The sequence below is a fragment of the Microcaecilia unicolor genome, chromosome 2 (assembly GCF_901765095.1).
Source record: "Microcaecilia unicolor chromosome 2, aMicUni1.1, whole genome shotgun sequence".
NCBI lineage: Eukaryota > Metazoa > Chordata > Amphibia > Gymnophiona > Siphonopidae > Microcaecilia > Microcaecilia unicolor.
Window position 1 is genome coordinate 81,314,226 of NC_044032.1, and position 18,026 is coordinate 81,332,251.

Below are 18,026 nucleotides of genomic sequence, written 5' to 3' on the forward strand. Positions count from 1 at the left end.
GTGTTTGGATTATGTCCACTTTGAGAATCAAGTGCTCAACATTAAAAGTTTATATTTATTTACTAATTTATAGCATTTTATTCCACATTAAAGCAAAAGCTACATACCTGTAGAAGGTATTCTCTGAGGCCAGCAGGCTGATTGTTCTCACTGATGGGTGACGTCCACGGCAGCCCCTTGAATTGGAGATCTTCACAAAAGCGTTTGCTAGCTCTCGCGCGCACGCATACTGCGCATGTGATACTGGGACTCGATCTTCTTGGGAATGTGGGGATTAGTTAGCGGCTTCGCCCAGTTCGCCAGCAATGTCTTCTTGAAGACATGATGCATGGGTACTGTGAACGATTCCTTACGTGGCGAAGGATAGTCCAAAAGCTCAAACATTTCAGCCCTTGGCTCATCCTCCGTAACCACAGGGAAGTGAATGGCCGTAGACATTTACCGGACAAAGGCCGCGAAAGATAGGCTCTCGGGAGGAGAAAGCTGTCTTTCAGGAGAGGGAGTGGGGTCAGAAGGAAGACCGTCAGACTCCTTGTCAGAGAAATATCTGATGTCTTCCTCTGCATCCCACGAGGCCTCACCATCGGTATCGGACATGAGTTCATGAACCTCTGTCTGAAGCTGTGCCCGCCTCGACTCCGTGGAAACATGGCCACGGTGAGAACGTCGAGAAGAGGACTCCTGTACCGGCGGCGATGAAGCTCCCTCCATCGATGTCGTTGGGGAGTCCGCCTGGGAGGCAGCCGATGCAGGTACCGCAAGCGGTACCGGTATTGGAGACCTCACCATGGGCAAGGGGCCAGCCGTCGCCTCACTCAACGGCACTGGCGGCGCAAGCACCCCCGGTACCAGAGAAGGGCGCAACAGCTCCTCCAGGATCCCTGGAAGAATGGCCCGGAGGCTTTCGTTCAGAGCAGCTGTCGAGGAAGGCAGGGAGTCCGGCACAGGCGACGAGCTCAGAATCTGTCCGGGACACGGAGGCGGTACTGGGCTGTCCAGGGTACAGCGCATCGACACCTCCTGAATGGAGGGGTGAGTGGTCCTCCCGGCGTCGATGCTTAGTGGGCGCCAATTCCCTCGGCGACCCAGAGCTCGGTACCACGTCTGGAAGGTGACCGGTACCGATGCTTATTTGCCTTCACACGAAGCATGTCACTGGAATCTCCCGGTACTGAAGAGGAAGACGCTGAATCCAAACGCCTATTTTTCGGGGCCAGGTCCGAAGAAGGTCGATCCTGGGGGGGCTGTACCGCAGGAGCCCTCGAGGTAGGCGGAGACTTACTCAAGGGCTCACCGCCACCAGCAGGGGAATTGACAGCCCTCACCTATGCTCCAGAAGAAGAGGCACCCTCTGACGACATCAGTACCAACGATGATCCCGGTACCTCAGACGTCGATGCACCGGCCGATGACCTCGATACTGTAGACGTCGATACACCGGGCAAGGCCCCGAACAAAGTGTTTCACTGGGCCAATCTCGCTACCTGAGTTCTCTTCTTCAACAGAAGACAGAGATTGCAGGTCTGAGGACGATGCCCAGCCCCCAGACACTGAAGGCACAAAACGTGCCTATCAGTGAGCGAGATAACCCGGCTGCACTGGGTGCACTTTTTGAAGCCGCTGGGAGGCTTCGATGACATGGGCGGAAAAATCACGCCGGCGAAGTCAAAATTCGCGATGATGGCAATGGGCACAAAAAATAGGGAAAAACCCGTACGGGCGGCCAAAAGGGCCGCTTCCGAAAGTGAAAGGAAACTTAACGGGAAAAAACTAGAAAATAAGGCTTTTTTCCCCCTGAAAAACTCAAACAACACGACGGAGAAGAAAAACGCAAAGCTTCTGAATGGAAGAACGCCGCGAAAGGCACGAGGGTCTTCTCAGGGCACAGACCGACTGAAAAAACAGCCGTCCTGAGCCGCGGCAAAAAGAAGACTGACGAACACAAGCGCATTCGAGCGGAAAAACGGTCACGCATGTGCAGTATGCGTGCGCGCGCGAGGGCTAGCAAACGCTTTTGCTAGTGAAGATCTCTGATTCAAGGGGCTGCCGTGGACATCACCCATCAGTGAGAACAAGCAGCCTGCTTGTCCTCGGAGAAACATGAATTAGATTGGAACCCGGGATCTAATTTTTTTTCCTGGAGTAATGCATTGCCTCCCCCTACCAGACTCTCTCCCTGGCTATAGTCAGCTCTGCAATTTGGGGGGGGGGGGGGGGCGCAGAGGTGGACCGGGGAGAAAGCCTGTTGTTAAACATTTACCAGCACACCACTGGGATGAGCCGATAGTGCAGGAAGGAGTGGAGTGGAACGGGTAGACATGAATCGCTTGTTTACTCTTTCCCAAAATACTAGGACTAAGGGGCACAAAATGAAGCTACAAATAGTAAATTTAAAACAAATCAGAGAAAATATTTCTTCACTCAACATGTAATTAACTCTGGAATTTGTTGCAGTGAGCTTAGCAGGGTTTAAAAATGTTTGGATAGTTCCTGAAAGAAAAGTCCATAAGCCATTATTAAAATGGACTTGGGGAAAATCTATTGCTTATTTCTAGGATAAGTGGCATAAAATGTACTGTTTTGAGATCTTGCCAGGTACTTGTAACCTGAATTGACCATTGTTGGAAACAGGATGCTGGGCTTGATGGACCTTCGGTCTGTTCCAGTATGGGAAAACTTACGTTCTTATGTTTATGTTCTTATATTCTTAACGTAGGAAATATTTTCTAGAGCAGGAATTGGCATTTAACTGTCAAAAACAGACTAAACTCTTACTTGGCGTCAGTTGCTAAAATAGGAGAGGACATAACAACTGAAACTAAGAGTTCTTGTTTATAGAAAATACTTTAGATGATTTGGTCTATAAAGACAAAATTCTTAGACTCAATTTTTATAATACATTTGCTTTGCAAGGATATTGAAGGGAAAGAAAATTACTTTCCAAAGCCAAAGCTTAGGATTTAAAATCCAAAAAGGCCTTTCTTCTCCCTTGAGTTGCTTCCAATAAGAAATTTAAATCCAACATACCTCTCTCCCCTCATATGTAGGCCCCTCAACCAATTCTAAATCCATCCTCAAACTAATATACTCTAGCAATCACACTGATGTCTCACATTTATAGTCTGATAATCTTAAGTATACCAACAAACATCAACATTCATTACACAGAAATGACAACAAAAACTACAAACATACACAAACATCTAAAACGAGCAGTATTAACGATTCAATTTACCCATACAGATTACAGCCTAGCCTTTTTCAGTTCCCTACTATCCCTATCTCAAAACAGCATTTGTAAATAAAATAAAATTGAAGATGCATACCATATGAAAGGCTTAACACTTAATTAATCTAAACGGCTAGCTCATGCCTTCCACTTACGCCCATACCTAGATAACTTAAAAAACATGAAGACACACTAAACCATGAAAATACTCACAGAAAAATCGGTGCCTGTACTTTTCTTGATATCATCAACAGTTAATCCTTCTGCAATTTCAATCAAGGTAAGCCCCTTATTCTTGTCCACATCAAACACTCCCTGTTATAATGAATAACAAATGGTAATTTCTTATTTGAAAACCACTGAAAAGAAATGCACATTTTGGGTTATGGCACCTAAAAAATCCACAAGGAAAAAAATTATGCCTGGATATATTCTGTACAGTACGCCTAAATTTTATAGAATAGACAAATTTGTGTGCAGTATATAGAATACACCAAGCATCTCGCCACGTAAGCAAACTTGGTTGAGTCCATTTAGGCCACGTTTTACTTAATATAAATCCCGATGCCTAAATTAGACGCAGATCGGGTATATTCTGTAATAATGCGTATAGATTTTAGGAACGCCCACGCCCCTCCCCCTTTTAAATTATGCGACTTGGAATTTAGGCACACCATGTTATATAATTAGCGAGTTGTGCACGTAAATCTCAATACCAATTAGTGCTGATAATTACTTAACATCCAATTAACAGTGCTGATTAGCTAGTTAACCAATTAAGTTATACGCATTGTCATAGAATACGCTTTAATTTCTGCACGGATTTTTGGGCGCCATATATAGAATCTGGGGGCTTGCATCTACACAGTTACACAAGATCATTATCAGAACAAAACTGTTCTGCACATGTTAACAGGAAATAATTACGGTAAAAGAGCTAGTTTCAAAGGTGATCTTTCTTATTAAAACGCTGCATGAAAATTAACTACCGCTGTTTGGATGAGAATGTAGTTATTTCCAAGTATTAAATTCTTTTAATAAAAGTACGGGCTAATTCTAATTATTAGTCCACATTTTATTCATTCTAAATCACATTACCTGAACCTTCAAACTAAGCTTTTCATCTGAATTAGAATTGTTCTCTTGTTTCATTGTCCCCTTGTACCATAATTTAATATTTTCTTCTGTGCTCTTTAGGCTTTCCAACACACAGAAAGTTGGAAAGACTTACGGATATATATAAAAGGGATCATTATCAATCTATATATCCATTCACTGGCACAATAATTCTTTAAAAACAAAACAAAAAGAAAGGCATAGCTTCACAAAATTTGACCTGCAAGAAGAGGTGACCATATCAAATAAGTTTGAAAAACAGAAATATTGCATCAATATATTCTGAGAATAGTCTTTACAAATAATTTTTAAAAAGTCTTCTAAGTTTCAATGTGGAGAATGTTGATCAGCAATCTATTTGAAAACATTTCTCCTCTTTGACTTTTTGGCATGTTGGTCCAACACTGGCAGAGACTGGAAAAAAATAACGGAAGCAACTGGTGAAGGATAGCACCAAAAAGAGCCTTCCAAGACATGTTTACCACACTTCCATTGTAAACACACACACAAATACACCATGCATCTATACAAATACATACTCACCCTCTGTAGAAACTCAGCCTTTATAGTTCAAATCACAAAGTCCAACCAGTTCTATTAAATGTACAGCTAACTGTAGAACTTGGATATAACTGCTTAAATCAACACAATATGCAATCCATCTCTATGCCTCCATTTCCAGCTTCTCCTGCTGAGAGTTCTAAAGGTATTGTGATCAATTCTAGTAAAATATTTTAAAACTTCAACACACCCCATAGGCATTTATCCATATACCCACAAAACAAATACTCCTGCAATTCCAAAACCAGCAAACCCACATAGCCCATGAGTGGGAAAGCGTGGGGTACAAATGTAACAACACCAAAAAAAATTCCAAACACATCTACACACAAGAAGCTCCCCCACACACTGCCCCACACTCTCTAACCACTTCCCCACATGCATAAACCAAGCTACAATCCTCCAATCACGTTATTTGTAATTCTATTCCTCCTACAGATGCACCATGTATTCCCATATTCACATCTCTCTCTCTATATATATATAAACACACTCAGTATACCTATCCATACCTCCCTTCCTTTACATATAAATCTATACTCCACATCTACTTTTCTGAACCAGTTCCACTCACATCATATACTTGCACCTCACACTTGCAAATACTCCTCCCACACACATAATAGACTTCTCACACAGTTTGACCCCATACACATTCTCTCATATGACCAATCTACATAGAAATCAGACCTGCAACCCACCACCACCACACATATTCTGCTATAAAGGGGTCCCATATACTCTGCATGCATCCCAAATATGCCCCCATCTACACCTTTACATATACAGCCATAACCCCACAACACACCGTCTACAAACATCTACCCCCGCACCACACAGCGAATGCTACATACCTGTAGAAGGTATTCTCCGAGGACAGCAGGCTGATTGTTCTCACTGATGGGTGACGTCCACGGCAGCCCCTCCAATCGGAATCTTCACTATCAAAAGCCTTTGCTAGCCCTCGCGCGCCGATGCGCACCGCGCATGCGTGGCCATCTTCCCGCACGAAACCGGCTTGTGCCGGCCAGTCTCATATGTAGCAAGACAAAGACAAGGGAAGACACAACTCCAAAGGGGAGGCGGGCGGGTTTGTGAGAACAATCAGCCTGCTGTCCTCGGAGAATACCTTCTACAGGTATGTAGCATTCGCTTTCTCCGAGGACAAGCAGGCTGCTTGTTCTCACTGATGGGGTATCCCTAGCCCCCAGGCTCACTCAAAACAACAACCATGGTCAATTGGGCCTCGCAACGGCGAGGACATAACTGAGATTGACCTAAAAAATTTACCAACTAACTGAGAGTGTAGCCTGGAACAGAACAAACAGGGCCCTCGGGGGGTGGAGTTGGATCCTAAAGCCCAAACAGGTTCTGAAGAACTGACTGCCCGAACCGACTGTAGCGTCGGGTATCCTGCTGCAGGCAGTAATGAGATGTGAATGTGTGGACAGATGACCATGTCGCAGCTTTGCAAATCTCTTCAATAGTGGCTGACTTCAAGTGGGCTACCGACGCTGCCATGGCTCTAACATTATGAGCCGTGACATGACCCTCAAGAGCCAGCCCAGCCTGGGCGTAAGTGAAGGAAATGCAATCTGCTAGCCAATTGGAAATGGTGCGTTTCCCCACAGCCACTCCCCTCCTATTGGGATCAAAAGAAACAAACAATTGGGCGGACTGTCTGTTGGGCTGTGTCCGCTCCAAGTAGAAGGCCAATGCTCTCTTGCAGTCCAATGTGTGCAGCTGACGTTCAGCAGGGCAGGAATGAGGACGGGGAAAGAATGTTGGCAAGACAATTGACTGGTTCAGATGGAACTCCGACACAACCTTCGGCAAGAACTTAGGGTGAGTGCGGAGGACTACTCTGTTTTGATGAAATTTGGTGTAAGGGGCCTGGGCTACCAGGGCCTGAAGCTCACTGACTCTACGAGCTGAAGTAACTGCCACCAAGAAACTGCCACCAAGTACTTCAGATGGCAGGAATTCAGTGGCTCAAAAGGAGGTTTCATCAGCTGGGTGAGAATGACATTGAGATCCCATGACACTGTAGGAGGCTTGACAGGGGGCTTTGACAAAAGCAAACCTCTCATGAAGCGAACAACTAAAGGCTGTCCTGAGATCGGCTTACCTTCCACACGGTAATGGTATGCACTGATTGCACTAAGGTGAACCCTTACAGAGTTGGTCTTGAGACCAGACTCAGACAAGTGCAGAAGGTATTCAAGCAGGGTCTGTGTAGGACAAGAGCGAGGATCTAGGGCCTTGCTGTCACACCAGACGGCAAACCTCCTCCACAGAAAGAAGTAACTCCTCTTAGTGGAATCTTTCCTGGAAGCAAGCAAGATACGGAAGACACCCTCTGACAGACCCAAAGAGGCAAAGTCTACGCTCTCAACATCCAGGCCGTGAGAGCCAGGGACCGGAGGTTGGGATGCAGAAGCGCCCCTTCGTCCTGCGTGATGAGGGTCGGAAAACACTCCAATCTCCACGGTTCTTCGGAGGACAACTCCAGAACAAGAGGGAACCAGATCTGACGCGGCCAAAAAGGGGCAATCAGAATCATGGTGCCTCGGTCTCGCTTGAGTTTCAACAAAGTCTTCCCCACCAGAGGTATGGGAGGATAAGCATACAGCAGACCCTCCCCCCAGTCCAGGAGGAAGGCATCCGATGCCAGTCTGCCGTGGGCCTGAAGCCTGGAACAGAATGAGGGACTTTGTGGTTGGCTCGAGATGAGAAGAGATCTACCAAGGGGGTGCCCCACGCTTGGAAGATCTGGCGCACCACTCGGGAATTGAGCGACCACTCGTGAGGTTGCATAATCCTGCTCAACCTGTCGGCCAGACTGTTGTTTACGCCTGCCCGATATGTGGCTTGGAGCACCATGCCGTGACGGCGAGCCCAAAGCCACATGCTGACGGCTTCCTGACACAGGGGGCGAGATCCGGTGCCCCCCTGCTTGTTGACGTAGTACATGGCAACCTGGTTGTCTGTCTGAATTTGGATAATTTGGTGGGACAGCCGATCTCTGAAAGCCTTCAGAGCGTTCCAGATCGCTCGTAACTCCAGAAGATTGATCTGCAGATCGCGTTCCTGGAGGGACCAGCTTCCTTGGGTGTGAAGCCCATCGACATGAGCTCCCCATCCCAGGAGAGACGCATCCGTTGTCAGCACTTTTTGTGGCTGAGGAATTTGGAAAGGACGTCCCAGAGTCAAATTGGACCAAATCGTCCACCAATACAGGGATTTGAGAAAACTCGTGGACAGGTGGATTACGTCTTCTAGATCCCCCGCAGCCTGAAACCACTGGGAAGCTAGGGTCCATTGAGCAGATCTCATGTGAAGGCGGGCCATGGGAGTCACATGAACTGTGGAGGCCATGTGGCCCAGCAATCTCAACATCTGCCGAGCTGTGATCTGCTGTGACGCTCGCACCCGCGAGACGAGGGACAACAAGTTGTTGGCTCTCGCCTCTGGGAGATAGGCGCGAGCTGCCCGAGAATCCAGCAGAGCTCCTATGAATTCGAGTTTCTGCACTGGGAGAAGATGGGACTTTGGGTAATTTATCACAAACCCCAGTAGCTCCAGGAGGCGAATAGTCATCTGCATGGACTGCAGGGCTCCTGCCTCGGATGTGTTCTTCACCAGCCAATCGTCGAGGTATGGGAACACGTGTACCCCCAGTCTGCGAAGTGCCGCTACTACTACAGCCAAGCACTTTGTGAAAACCCTGGGCGCAGAGGCGAGCCCAAAGGGTAGCACACAGTACTGGAAGTGACGTGTGCCCAGCTGAAATCGCAGATACTGTCTGTGAGCTGGCAGTATCGGGATGTGCGTATAGGCGTCCTTCAAGTCCAGAGAGCATAGCCAATCGTTTTCCTGAATCATGGGAAGAAGGGTGCTCAGGGAAAGCATCCTGAACTTTTCTTTTACGAGATATTTGTTCAGGGCCCTTAGGTCTAGGATGGGACGCATCCCCCCTGTTTTCTTTTCCACAAAGAAGTTCCTGGAATAGAATCCCAGCCCTTCCTGCCCGGATGGCACGGGCTCGACCGCATTGGCGCTGAGAAGGGCGGAGAGTTCCTCTGCAAGTACCTGCTTGTGCTGGAAGCTGTAAGACTGAGCTCCCGGTGGGCAATTTGGAGGTTTTGAGGCCAAATTGAGGGTGTATCCTTGCCGGACTATTTGGAGAACCCACTGATCGGAGGTTATGAGAGGCCACCTTTGGTGAAAAGCTTTCAACCTCCCTCCGACTGGCAGGTCGCCCGGCACTGACACTTGGATGTCGGCTATGCTCTGCTGGAGCCAGTCAAAAGCCCGTCCCTTGCTTTTGCTGGGGAGCCGAGGGGCCTTGCTGAGTTGCACGCTGCTGACGAGAGCGAGCGCGCTGGGGCTTAGCCTGGGCCACAGGCTGTCGAGAAGGAGGATTGTACCTACGCTTGCCAGAAGAGTAGGGAACAGTCTTCCTTCCCCCGAAAAATCTTCTACCTGTAGAGGTAGATGCTGAAGGCTGCCGGCGGGCGAACTTGTCGAATGCGGTATCCCGCTGGTGGAGCTGCTCTACCACCTGTTCGACTTTCTCTCCAAAAATATTGTCCGCACGGCAAGGCGAGTCCGCAATCCGCTGCTGGATTCTGTTCTCCAGGTCGGAGGCACGCAGCCATGAGAGCCTGCGCATCACCACACCTTGAGCAGCGGCCCTGGACGCAACATCAAAGGTGTCATACACCCCTCTGGCCAGGAATTTTCTGCACGCCTTCAGCTGCCTGACCACCTCCTGAAAAGGCTTGGCTTGCTCAGGGGGGAGCGCATCCACCAAGCCCGCCAACTGCCGCACATTGTTCCGCATATGTATGCTCGTGTAGAGCTGGTAGGACTGAATTTTGGCCACGAGCATAGAAGAATGGTAGGCCTTCCTCCCAAAGGAGTCTAAGGTTCTAGAGTCTTTGCCCGGGGGCGCCGAAGCATGCTCCCTAGAACTCTTAGCCTTCTTTAGGGCCAAATCCACAACTCCAGAGTCATGAGGCAACTGGGTGCGCATCAGCTCTGGGTCCCCATGGATCCGGTACTGGGACTCGATCTTCTTGGGAATGTGGGGATTAGTTAAAGGTTTTGTCCAGTTCGCCAGCAATGTCTTCTTAAGGACATGGTGCATGGGTACTGTGGACGCTTCCTTAGGTGGAGAAGGATAGTCCAGGAGCTCAAACATTTCAGCCCTGGGCTCGTCCTCCACAACCACCGGGAAGGGGATGGCCGTAGACATCTCCCGGACAAAGGAAGCGAAAGACAGACTCTCGGGAGGAGAAAGCTGCCTTTCAGGAGAGGGAGTGGGATCAGAAGGAAGACCCTCAGACTCCTCGTCAGAGAAATATCTGATGTCTCCTTCGTCTTCCCACGAGGCCTCACCCTCGGTGTCAGACACAAGTTCACGGACCTGTGTCTGCAACCTCGCCCGACCCGATTCTGTGGAACCACGTCCACGATGGGGGCGTCGAGAGGTAGACTCCCTCGCCCGCATCGGCGAAGCTCCCTCCGCCGACGTAGACGGGGAGCCTTCCTGGGAGGCGGCGGCAGCCGGTACCGCACGCGGCACCGACGCCGGAGACCTCACCTCGGGCGATGGGCCAGCCAGCGCCACGCTCGACGGTACCGGTGGCGCAAGCACCGCCGGTACCGGAGGGGTAGGTCGCAACAGCTCTCCCAGAATCTCTGGGAGAACGACCCAGAGGCTCTCGTTCAGAGCGGCTGCAGAGAAAGGCATGGAGGTCGATGCAGGCGTCGACGTCAGAACCTGTTCCGGGCGTGGAGGCTGTTCCGGGCTGTCCAGAGTGGAGCGCATCGACACCTCCTGAACAGAGGGTGAGCGGTCCTCTCGGTGCCGATGCCTGCTGGGTGCCGACTCCCTCGGCGACCCAGAGCTCTTGGTGCCGACCCGGTAAGGGGACCGATGATGATGCTTCTTCGATTTCTTGGAACGAAGCATGTCACCGGAGCTTCCCTGCACCGACGAGGAGGACGTAGAATCCAGCCGTCGCTTCCTCGGGGCCGAGACCGAAGGAGGTTGGTCTCGGGGGAGCTGTACCGCAGGAGCCCTCAGGGTAGGGGGAGACCCACCCGAAGGCTCACCGCCACCAGCAGGGGAATGGACAGCCCTCACCTGCACTCCAGACGAAGCACCACCGTCCGACGACATCAGCAGACGAGGTCCCGGTACCACCGACGTCGATACAGTCGTCCGATGTCTCAGCGCCGATGCAGAGGGCCGATGCCTCGATGCACTCGATGCACTGGCAGCCGAGGATGAAGGTCTGGACGCTGAAGACGTCGATGCACTTGATACCCCCGGTGCCGATGCCGATGAAGAGCCCGAGAACAAAATGTTCTACTGGGCTAACCTCGCTACCTGAGTCCGCTTTTGTAAAAGGGAACACAGACTACAGGCCTGAGGGCGGTGCCCAGCCCCCAGACACTGAAGACACGACGCGTGCCTGTCAGTGAGCGAGATTACCCGGGCGCACTGGGTGCACTTCTTGAAGCCGCTGGAAGGCTTCGATGTCATGGGCGGAAAAATCACGCCGGCGAGATCAAAAGTCGAAATGGCGAAAACTGGCACCAGAAAAATAGCGAGAAGGAAATTTCGACCGGGGCCTAAATAAGGCCTACCCCGACGACGAAAGAAAACTTACCGGGGCGGAAAAAACTCGAAGTACAGGAAGGGAAAACCAAAAGAGGTCTTTCCGAAACAATTTGGACAGTTTCTCAATAGAAACGAGTCGAAAACGACGCGCGAGGTCGACTTTTCGGGGCACGAACGGTAAAATACAACCGTACCGAGCGCGGAAAAAAGAAGACTGGCCGGCACAAGCCGGTTTCGGGCGGGAAGACGGCCGCGCATGCGCGGTGCGCATCGGCGCGCGAGGGCTAGCAAAGGCTTTTGCTAGTGAAGATTCCGATTGGAGGGGCTGCCGTGGACGTCACCCATCAGTGAGAACAAGCAGCCTGCTTGTCCTCGGAGAATCATCTATTCCTCCAACCCCCAAAATCTCAGAGGGAAAAAAAACACTCCTACACACAAACCACTATGCTGTCATACATACACCACTTCATTCTATTCAGTTTAAAACTCTTCTATACATTTATGTTGCAAAGCATACCTGAAGGAAGCCTGTACAAATTTATCCTACTTGACTTCCCTATAAAGGGAAAAGCAACACATTATGAGATAATATAAGGCCCATTTTAGAAAGCCTGCAGATAGGAGAACTGAGATGTCCCGGTCTGACAAGCTCAATTCTTCCTGTATTTTACAAAAGGCTCTATAATACACCAGAGCTTTCTAAAATTGCTATTTGGATGTGTATATGATATAGTCATGTAAATGCCACTATTAAAAAAGGCAATTCTATAACCAGGCATATGCAGTTACATGTACCTTGCGCATGTAACTGCTCCAAGTAGTGTTACTTATGCGCCCAAAAGCACTATCTGCCAGGGGTGTAGCCACGGGTGGGCCTGGGTGGGCCCAGGCCCACCCAGTTTTGTTTCAGGCCCACCCAGCAGTGGAGGCAGCGGAGCGGAGGGAGCAGGCTGAGCTCCGATCCCGCATCTGCCTCCCCAGCCCGCCACTGCCCCGCCGCCGCCGCCGCCGCCCGCCGTACCTTTAAATATTACAGTTTTGCTGGAGTTGCGGGCAGCCGGCATTGAAGACATCGGCAGGCTTACGCCGGTTCCAGCAGCCTTCCCTTCCCTCGTTGCAAGTCGGATGATGGCTCCGCCCTCGTAGAAACAGGAAATACGTCAGAAGAGGGCGGAGCCATCATCCGACTTGCAACGAGGGAAGGGAAGGCTGCTGGAACCGGCGTAAGCCTGCCGATGTCTTCAATGCCGGCTGCCCGCGACTCCAGCAAAACTATAATATTTAAAGGTACGGCGGGGGGGGGGGGGGGGCAGGAAGGAAACAGGGCAGACGGGAGAGGAGAGGAGGGTTGCTGCACATGGTGGAAGAAGGGGAGAGGAGGGTTGCTGGATGGAGGGAAGGGGAGAGGAGGGTTGCTGGACATGGTGGAAGAAGGGGAGAGGAGAGGGCAGGGGAGAGGAGGGTTGCTGGATGAAGGGAAGGGGAGAGGAGGGTTGCTGGATGGAGGGAAAGGGAGAGGAGGGTTGCTGGACATGGTGGAAGAAGGGGAGAGGAGGGTTGCTGGATGAAGGAAAGGGGAGAGGAGGGTTGCTGGATATGGTGGAAGAAGGGGAGAGGAGGGTTGCTGCACATGGTGGAAGAAGGGGAGAGGAGGGTTGCTGGATGGAGGGAAGGGGAGAGGAGGGTTGCTGGATGAAGGGAAGGGGAGAGGAGGGTTGCTGGATATGGTGGAAGAAGGGGAGAGGAGGGTTGCTGCACATGGTGGAAGAAGGGGAGAGGAGGGTTGCTGGATGGAGGGAAGGGGAGAGGAGGGTTGCTGGACATGGTGGAAGAAGGGGAGAGGAGGGTTGCTGGATGAAGGGAAGGGGAGAGGAGGGTTGCTGGATATGGTGGAAGAAGGGGAGAGGAGGGTTGCTGCACATGGTGGAAGAAGGGGAGAGGAGGGTTGCTGGATGGAGGGAAGGGGAGAGGAGGGTTGCTGGACATGGTGGAAGAAGGGGAGATGAGGGTTGCTGGACGGAGGGAAGGGGAGAGGAGGGTTGCTGCACATGGTGGAAGAAGGGGAGAGGAGGTTTGCTGGATGGAGGGAAGGGGAGAGGAGGGTTGCTGGACATGGTGGAAGAAGGGGAGAGGAGAGGGCAGGGAGAGGAGGGTTGCTGGATGGAGGGAAGGGGAGAGGAGGGTTGCTGGACATGGTGGAAGAAGGGGAGAGGAGGGTTGCTGGATGAAGGGAAGGGGAGAGGAGGGTTGCTGGATATGGTGGAAGAAGGGGAGAGGAGGGTTGCTGCACATGGTGGAAGAAGGGGAGAGGAGAGGGCAGGGGAGAGGAGGGTTGCTGCATGAAGGGAAGGGGAGAGGAGGGTTGCTGGATATGGTGGAAGAAGGGGAGAGGAGGGTTGCTGGATGGAGGGAAGGGGAGAGGAGGGTTGCTGGACATGGATGGATGAGAGGGAAGGGAGAGAGAAGAAATGCTGGACATGGATGGAGGGGATGGAAGAATGAGGAAGGAGATGAGATGAGGGAAAAGGAAGAGAGGAGAAAAACTGCACATGGATGAAGAAAATAGGCAGAAGCTGGATCCACTAGACAGTCAAGTCTGCAGAGGACCCAGCTTTTACTTATGGATATTGAGCAAGAAATGAAGAAGAAAGGAGGAAAGTAAAGAAATAAATGGAAAGGAAGCCCTGGAAACGGAGTTAAGAGGACAGATAGCAGCAGAATCGGATACTGGGCCAGCATGATCAGAAAAACAGTCACCAGACAACAAAGGTAGAAAAAAATCATTTTATTTTCATTATAGTGTTTGGAATATGTCCACTTTGAGAATCAGGTGCTCAACATTAAAAGTTTATATTTATTTACTTATTTATGGCATTTTATCCCACATTAAACATGAATTAAATTGGAACCTGGGATCATTTAATTTTTTTTTCCTGGAGACAGTAATGCATTGCCCCCCCCCCCCCCCCGACTCTCTCCCCGGCTATAGCCAGCTCTGCAATTTTGAGGGGAGGTGGACCGGGGGGTGGGGGTGGGGGGTGGATGGGCGCAGAGGTGGACCGGGGAGAGAGCTTGTTGTTAAACATTTACCAGCACACCACTGTCTAGTGCCCACCCATCCAACCTGTTGGCCCACCCAAAAATTGACTTCTGGCTACGCCACTGCTATCTGCTATTGTATAAGATGGTGTGTGTGTAAGTGTGAGTAGGTGTACACATGTGGAGCATGGATAGGCCATGGGGATGGCACCAACTTACACCCAAAACTTATAGAACATAGCAAAGATACTTACCTGTAGCAGGTATTCTCTGAGGGCAGTAGGCTTTATATTCTCACAGATGGGTACTGCAGGTTCGCATTGCCGGTCTGGAGCTTGTAACAAGCTTACAAATAGGTCTATGAGTGAACGACACACTTCACTGAACATGCGCGAGTGCATTCCCGCCCGCTGCAAGAGCGAGGTACCAGCAGTATAATATAAAGAATAATAAAAAGAAGGGTATTTGAGAACATAAGGCCTGTTGTATTCAGAGAATACCAGCTACAGGTAAGTATCTTCGCTTTCTCCAAGGACAAGCAGGCCTATAATCCTCACAGATGGGAATCCCTAGCTACCAGAATCACAAAAACACCACCCAGTGATCAATTCTACCTCGTAACGACAAGGGCAAAAACGTAATTAACCTGAAACTATATACAATCTAAGTGTGCAACCTGGAACAGAACAAAATGGGTCTAGGAGGGTGGAACTGAACTCTAAACAACAAACAAATTCTGCAGCACTGTCTGTCCATACCGACTGTTGTATCGGGTAGCCTGCTCAAGGCAGTAATGAGATGTGAATGTGTGGACTGAAGGCCACATTGCAGCCTTGCAAATTTCTTGAACAGAGGCTGACCTCAGGTGGGCTACCAACGCAGCCATGGCTCTGACACTGAGCCCTGACATGACCCTCAAGGGTCAACCCAGCCTGGGCATAAGTGAAAGAAATGCAATCTGCCAGTCAATTGGAAATGGTGTGTTTCCTGATAGTGACCCCCATCCTATTGGGATCAAAAGAATCAAAGTTGGGTGGACTGTCTGTAGGGCCTAGTTTGCTCTAAGTAAAAGGCCAATGCTCACTTGCAGTCCAAGGAGTGCAGTATGCTTTTGCCAGGATGGACATGAGGTCAGGGTAAGAATGTTGGCAAAACAATTAACTGGTTCAGATGGAACTTAGGGTGCATGCGCTGCGTACACCTTGTAGCGCTATAGAAATGCTAAATAGTAGTAGTAGTAGAAGTAGCATGCGGAGGACTACTCTGTTATATTGAAACGTCACATAAGGAGCATCCATCACTAAGGCCTGACGCTCACTGACCCTGAAAGCTGAAGAAACAGCCACCAAAAACATGACCTTCCGGGTCAAGTACTTCAGATGACAGGAATCAAGTGGCTCAAAAGGAGCTTTCATCATCTGGGCGAGAATGAAGTTGAGGTCCCATGACACAGGTGGAGGTCTGACAGGGGGCTTGGTCAACAGCAAACCTCTCATGAAGCAAACAACTAGAGGCTGTCCAGAGATGGGTTTACCCTCTACACGTTGATAAGCACTAATTGTACTGAGGTGAACCCTTACAGAGTTGGTCTTGAGACCAGAAATGGGGAGGTGCAGAAGGTATTTAAGCAGGGTCTGTGTAGGGCAAGAAATAGGATCTTGAGCCTTGCCTCACACTATACAGCAAACCTCCTCCATTTGAAAGAGTAACACCTCTGTATAAAAATGCTACAGCTATGAGCCTTGGCCCCCTGCCTAGACTTTGGTTCAGGCTCTAAAAATGAGGGAAAAACTTACAGGCCTGGGTGACTCTTGCTTGAACTCCCAGTGTTGGAGAACAACAGGAAACATAAGGGTGGGGGTCCAAAGGACAGAGTGACATTGTGGTCAGCAACGTTGTGAGAAAGGAAAGGTATAGCTAGATGTAGGGTCTTGCTTAAGATTTGTGGTCAAGCGAGCTAAAGACAAAACCATGTTTGCAAGATAAAAGCTACTCATTAGCATGAGCCAATCAGTGGTAACCATGACATTAGCATAGATCCAATCAGGTATAGCTACTGTCATATTATCCATATCCTGAGGGCACCTATAAAAATCAGTGTATTTCCTGGTTTAAGCTAGAGAGAAGGGTTGCCACTCTCTCTCCAGGGAAAACCAATGTGACCAGCAGAACTCACAGATTACCTAATTGCTTTCCCATGTGAAACCTTTTGATTCGTAAAAGAAATTATAAAAGACTAGGATTCAGATAGCACCTGTTTGCAGCTGGATTATTATATTCCTATAACTAATTGATTGTACATGCCTGTTGTTAACCACTGATTTGGCTTGTATCTTGGCAAATAAACTCCTCATCCCAAATGATGTTCTGTGGGCTTCACTTAATGATCAAAGGCTGTAAGTATAAATGCTTCTGCTTTATCAGGCTTTCTTTCGCCGCATTGCATAACCTGTAACCTAAATCCAGTTTGTCATAAGGCTGGTATCTTTTCCTTGCCAGTGCTGAGAGGCAGACTAATGCGGGTCCCTTAGACCTAATGTCTCTCTCAGTGGCAATTCCTTTTAGAACTTCACAACTTCTTGATTACCTCAGTACTAGTATAATTTAGACATGGAGTCAGATTTGAGGTCAATCCAGCCTTCTTAGAGGTTCTCTCTGCCACTGGACAGCTGAACTCCAGTACCAGACAGAACCCAGGGGTCTCTGAACCCCAGAACAAAACCCCAGAACAGAACCCAGGGGTCTCTGAACCCCAGAACAAAACACCTCTTAGTGGAATCTTTTCTGTAAGCCAGCAAGAACCTGGAGACACCCTCAGGAAGATGCAAGGAAGCAAATTCTAAGCTCTCAATCTCTAGGCTGTGAGGGCCAGAGACTGGAGGTTGGGATGCAGAAGAGATGCCTTGCTCTGCATGATGAGGGTCGGAAAACACTCCAATCTCCACAGTTCTTCAGTGGATAACTCCAGAAGAAGAGGGAACTATATCTACTGCAGTCAGTGGGGAATGATCAAGTTCATGGTCCCACGATCTTGCTTGAAGTTTAGCAAAGTATTCCCCACCAGAGAAATGGGAAGATATGCATACAGAAATCCTTCGGAGCCTTGAACAGAACTGAAGGACTTCGTGATAAAGAGATCCACCAAATCTCGCAGGCAACGCCGATGCTGAGGGATTACTTGTGCAGTTATATGACCCTGCTCAGTCTGTTGGCCAGGCTGTTGAATTTTCCCACCAGGTAAGTGGCCTTGAGGAGAATCCCATGTTGGTGCACGCAACACCACATCCAAATGGCCTCCTGACACAAAAGCGTGATTTGGTGCCCCCCTGCTTGTTCGTATAGTACACGGCAACCTGATTGTCTGTTTGAATAGTACAATTTAGTTGTTCAGTCGATCCCTGAAAGCCTTTAGAGTGTTCCAGATCGTCCAAAGTTCCAGAAGTTTGA

The 18,026-nt window shown here is 49.5% G+C and overlaps 1 protein-coding gene across 1 annotated transcript in view; it reads right to left on the reverse strand.

The window, feature by feature from the left end:
• OXCT1 (3-oxoacid CoA-transferase 1) overlaps positions 1-18,026 on the reverse strand; it is a 468,078-nt gene that overhangs the window by 37,850 nt on the left and 412,202 nt on the right. The window contains exon 16 of the mRNA XM_030193084.1: positions 3,443-3,544. Coding sequence (XP_030048944.1) covers positions 3,443-3,544 — 102 coding nt within the window. The remainder of the gene's footprint in view (positions 1-3,442; positions 3,545-18,026) is intronic.